Source organism: Poecilia formosa, unplaced genomic scaffold (genome assembly GCF_000485575.1).
Source record: "Poecilia formosa unplaced genomic scaffold, Poecilia_formosa-5.1.2 Scaffold317, whole genome shotgun sequence".
Classification (NCBI taxonomy): Eukaryota; Metazoa; Chordata; class Actinopteri; order Cyprinodontiformes; family Poeciliidae; genus Poecilia; species Poecilia formosa.
The window spans coordinates 727,534-732,449 of NW_006800256.1; the positions used below are offsets into that span (position 1 = coordinate 727,534).

A 4,916-nucleotide genomic window follows, 5' to 3' on the forward strand; every position below is an offset into this window, starting at 1 on the left:
TAGTTTGTTCCTCACGTGCACAAATTTTTTATAGTACAGGCGTATTCTTCTCTTTAATTTATTCAAATAAGGTGTACCTTCGCTCATCCAACTAGGAACAGTCTCTGACCATCTTAAAAGTTAGAAACTCCCTACAATTTGTTTTCAAGATCAAACACCAGTTGTCTCCTTCATCTAAACAAAGTGGAAGTAGAGCTTCTCCTCCACTGGCCTGAACTCATGTTGTTTTATGGCTTTTCACAAATCAGTGTGAAAACTGAAACTTCTCCTGATTGTTTCCCAGACAAAGGGCAGATCAGAAGATCTTAGCAAACAATCTGCTGTAACTACAGGTAACATAAAGGTCAATAGGGCAGAATAAGTTATTAATCTGAAAACTACAATTAGGCTATTTCAATCAAGACATGTTAACAACTAGGAGATATTACAAATTAGATTATGTGTTTTACAGATATTCTATGTTGCATTCAGTTTTACACCAGCTGTTTAAATCGTATTAAGATGGCCAAAAGGTTAAACTCACACAACAGCCACGACCCCATGTGAATGCCTGCTCAGTCCACAGGGAGGTTAGATGTGTTTTAAATTATACAGAACTACAAGCTAAATTATTTTAATTCAATTTTAAAACTAAGAGACAAAAATGTTTCAATGTATAATGTTTCAATAGAAATATCCTACATAAGAGATTACGCTGATTGAACCATGGATATAATTTGGAGCAAATTTTCTTATTTAAAACACTATTAATTTTATCTAATATTGTACATGTGGTTAAGTTTAAAAAATAGCATATTTTAAATTTATTTTTTTAACAGTACATCAGTTATGCTGATAGATTAAAACTTAATTTAATCAGAACAAGTTACCTGAAAATTACCAGATTAAAACAAAATGGTCTTTTGGTAACCTTATCTCATTCTGTTTAAACACTTAGCTTGCTGAAATTAGTCTAATTAAATAAAGAATGTTTTCACAACAAAATTTTATTTCCTAGAAATCTTTTGCAACTGTTATTTAAATATTTAAAAATTCACCGAGTTCTGGTTTTGAGCTAAGCTCATAATGACCCAACAAAAGAAGGCCTCTTTACTTCTTTGTTAAAAAATTATCAAGTAAAACAAGTGTAGCATTCAAGATGTCCTGTAGAGTCTGTAGATCTCCAATATGTTCATATTGAACTCCTTACTTTTTACAGTATAAAAATAAAATCCTACCTGTTTTTGATGGTCAGAACAAAACGAAAAGAAACCGAAAAAGAAAAATATCTACAATAGTATGATATGAATTATGTGGCAGACTTTGTGACAAAGACGAAGGGTGATCACGCAGCAACAAATGGGGCATTACATGCAGAACTGGAGAGCAGCAAGGTACAAAGTTTAGTAACAGACAGAGAGACGTGGCTGAGTATGAAAAGACAGGACAGGAAGTAGACTTTGAAAAAGAGAAAACGAGCAAAATGTGTGTGTGGGATGTATGCTTGTTGCTATTTCTGTGGTGGTAGAGGAGCGAGTGCTCCTCCACGCTCTGTGACTTCCTGTGGCTTCTTGGTCTGCTGCCATTTAGTCAGTCTTACCTCCGGTGCTTGTTTCCTCTCCCCCATGTTGAATGTACACATTTAGTGTTCTTCTATCTCCTTTCCTTTTAAACTTTTTAACCACTATTAAGAGAGGATAATTTTAAAGCTTATTAACCCTTTTTAAAACTTTTTGACTCGTTATATCCTCTCATGCCCAGATTCAGAAAATGCAGTGTGCAAAAGAAACTGAGATCACACAGAGGTAACAGCATCCCAATAGTCAACATTTATTCAAGAGAGATGCATACTATCACCACAAGAGCACATTGTAACACATCACAAAACTCAAAGCACAAACACATGAGTTTACCTGAGAGAGGAAATGGACAAAAAAATGGAAACGACAAACAAAAAACAAAGACGTTTTTGAGGAACTGTAAAAGCAATTCTGATTCGTTCCTCTGGGGCCCATACTTTTATTCAAAAGGGGGTTTTCTTTGTTTTAATTTATGTAAGTAAGGCGTGTTGTTTCCCTTGTATGGCTAGTTTCAAATTACTAAGTTGGTACGTCCGAAGCAATTTTATTACCTTCTGAGACTTGTTTAATTTCAGGGCTACGGCGCTTCTCTATCTAGACAAGGGAGACCAAAGGTCATTCAGAGCAAGCTCTTCTCATGCCAGTTTGAAATGTGATTTTACTCCTAATTCCTGATTGGAACAAAGCCTCTAGTCTTTTACCAGAGTTTGACCAAAAGATAACCTGTCTTAAACCTGTTTTATTTCCCTGTGGGGCAAATTCCTACAAATACAGATCAGTGCAGTAATTTAAAATTGACAGGAAGCCTGCTACGCAAAGTGGTTCAAAACTTCTGCATCCTCTTTAGATCAAAGTGCAGATTTTAAGAATAAAACACTTATAGAATATACCTGAGCATTTTCAATATAAACACATTCATTCTAAACATTTTCCAATTAACATTATGGTAGTTTTGATTATATGTAACTAAGTCATATTACCGCTTGACCTAGGTTAGAGACTCCAAGTAATTAATATAAAACTACAAATTAGACTACTTTAAGTCATGTTTAAATGGTATTCTACTAATTAAATTGCAATTATTGTTGTTAGTATTATGTGTTGTTTGTCCGTAAGTTTTAGTGTTTCTCTGAGGGAGATGACTTGAGATGTCTCCTCGCTGCTGCTCATTTGAGACAGGCCTGTGTGCCTGGTTCCTTCCTGATAACATTATTTTCTGCACGACTAATTTAAAGCCCTCTAAGATGCTATCCAAAGGAATCTTGCTTAATCCACTATTTTCACGACGTAAGATTTAACTGTATTAAACACTAAGAATATTTATTTTCCTCAACACCACCTTCCCCCCTTTCCTTCATATCGGTGTCCATTAAATTTTAAATAAACCCAAATAAATTTCTAATAAAGTTGTATATGTACGTCAAGCATTATGATGAAAGCCTTAATGCCCTGCTTGTGAAAGTAAATCTGTTGGGCCTCACCTTGACACAGACAACAATTGTGCCACTCTGCTGACAGGACATGCTAAACAAACAAAAAGTGCTTTATAACTTCAACTGTGCTCATTTGTTTGGAATTTGTGGGTCCTAAAAACAAACAATTCTAGAAATGATAAGATTCACGTTTTTATTAAATTTTCATACAATTTCTACATTACAACAGATGATTAAATTTTTTTAAATGAAAAAAAAAACAACAACACAGCAGAACAGGTACAATTAAGAAAGCCCAACTGTTCAAAAATATTCATTTATCACACAATTTACAAATGCATATTTTTTTGCCAAAAATGTATAAATTGGCATTTATATCATTTATATTTGTTGAAGGATATGAAAGGTGACGAAAAATATTAGTTGCTATGTTAGCAAATAACACATTTATACACATAAATTTATTTATTTATTTATTAATGTTCAGAAAATACACATGATAACAAAAACAATCTTTTTGAGAGGAATAAAGATTCTGACCTGTCATTATTATGAAAATATATTGATATTATTTCTTAGTATTAACTTGCCAACAACTCGCTTAAAATAAATGGGAATGCTGGCAGTTTTAAAGAACATATAAATCATGTCTACAACACAGGCGCCAACAAAATCAGTACATCAAATCTGTACAAAGAGGATTTCATGCGGCCAATCAGAGCCACATGTTACATCTTGTGATAAAGCAGAAACAAAGACACACAAATGTCAGAATATTGAGTCATTGCAATGATGCTAAGAGGATAATTCCAGGTCTGAATGTTTTAAATGAAAGAAAATACAAAGTATCATAAATCTTTGCCAACTTATCTGGAAAAAGAGTTCACAGTCGCTGCCATTTACATGGGATGTGATTTGATTAAAATGTCGTGTCCATTTCAGGATATTTATGTGTCCATGCCGCTGTTCAGCTCCTCCCAGAGTTTCTGAACCATTCCAAGCTCCGTTGACACATCTAAGGAAGTAATGGTTGTCATTAAATGTTTGTTTGATTACCGGAATGTTAGTGACATATTTCCAGATATGTCCTAAAATAATTCATACCCTTGACAGATTTATATTCAAATGTATTTTCAATCATCAAAGATGTTTGAATTTAATAGGAAATGAAATAAGTATTTCTCAAAAGATGAAACATGAAAATAATTTACTTTGTTTGCTTCAGTTTTAGCAAATAACTCCAAGCATTGAATTATTTATAGTTTTAGTTACTGAACTTTAATAAATATTAATTAAAATATCTATTGGTTTTCCACCAATTAAATGTTCTCAGAACTGCTGACTAGAGTTTGTTTCACCTGGTTTTTAGACAATTTAATGAGCTCAAACATTTTGAGGTTGGACGGCCATCTTTAACCTCCTCCACTAGATAAAAGCTAAAACTCTGGTTGGATCACTTCAGACACTTAAGATCCAAAATTGGTGTCAGAAGAAATATCTTAAACCAAAGATTATTTTTAGCCTAAAACTGCCAAGAGAAGATCATGTGGTAATTTTACCTGGGATTGTACAGTCTTCAGTCTTGAGGGACAGTTCAATCGATTCCATCATGTCTTTTTCCAGAAGACCCAGGATATCCGCCTAATTTATCATTATAATAATTAGTAAGAATTTATTGATACGAATTTACAAATGCTTATGAATGTTGGAATGCTTCTTTTCAGCAGACATATAGAAGCAGTTTAGTTTAGATTGAATGTAGCTAAATACAGGAAATCCTGGGAAACAACTCAAAAGACTCTGCAGAAGACTGAACCTCACCATCCAACAGGACAACACTCAACATGCAGCCAGAGGTACAGAGGAACGCTCAAAGTCAATGTACAGATTTAAATCCAACTGAGAGCCGGTGGCAAGACTTTAA

At 33.7% G+C, this 4,916-nt stretch overlaps 2 protein-coding genes across 3 annotated transcripts in view; both read right to left on the reverse strand.

The window, feature by feature from the left end:
• Positions 1-1,368, reverse strand: part of LOC103152553 (nuclear GTPase SLIP-GC-like) — a 9,138-nt gene extending 7,770 nt beyond the window's left edge. Inside the window, exon 1 of the mRNA XM_007573051.2 lies at positions 1,218-1,368. The gene's annotated coding sequence lies outside the window, so the exon portion shown is untranslated. The remainder of the gene's footprint in view (positions 1-1,217) is intronic.
• Positions 1,369-2,677: 1,309 nt separating this feature from the next.
• The window catches only part of LOC103152554 (nuclear GTPase SLIP-GC-like), a 16,621-nt gene continuing 14,382 nt past the window's right edge, over positions 2,678-4,916 (reverse strand). Inside the window, exons 21-22 of one of the 2 annotated variants that reach the window (XM_007573053.2) lie at positions 4,552-4,633; positions 2,678-4,007 (exon numbers count right to left, since the gene is read on the reverse strand). In XM_007573053.2, coding sequence (XP_007573115.2) covers positions 3,940-4,007; positions 4,552-4,633 — 150 coding nt within the window. In that variant the 3' untranslated portion in view covers positions 2,678-3,939. The remainder of the gene's footprint in view (positions 4,008-4,551; positions 4,634-4,916) is intronic. The other variant, XM_016661182.1, reaches the window with a different exon arrangement.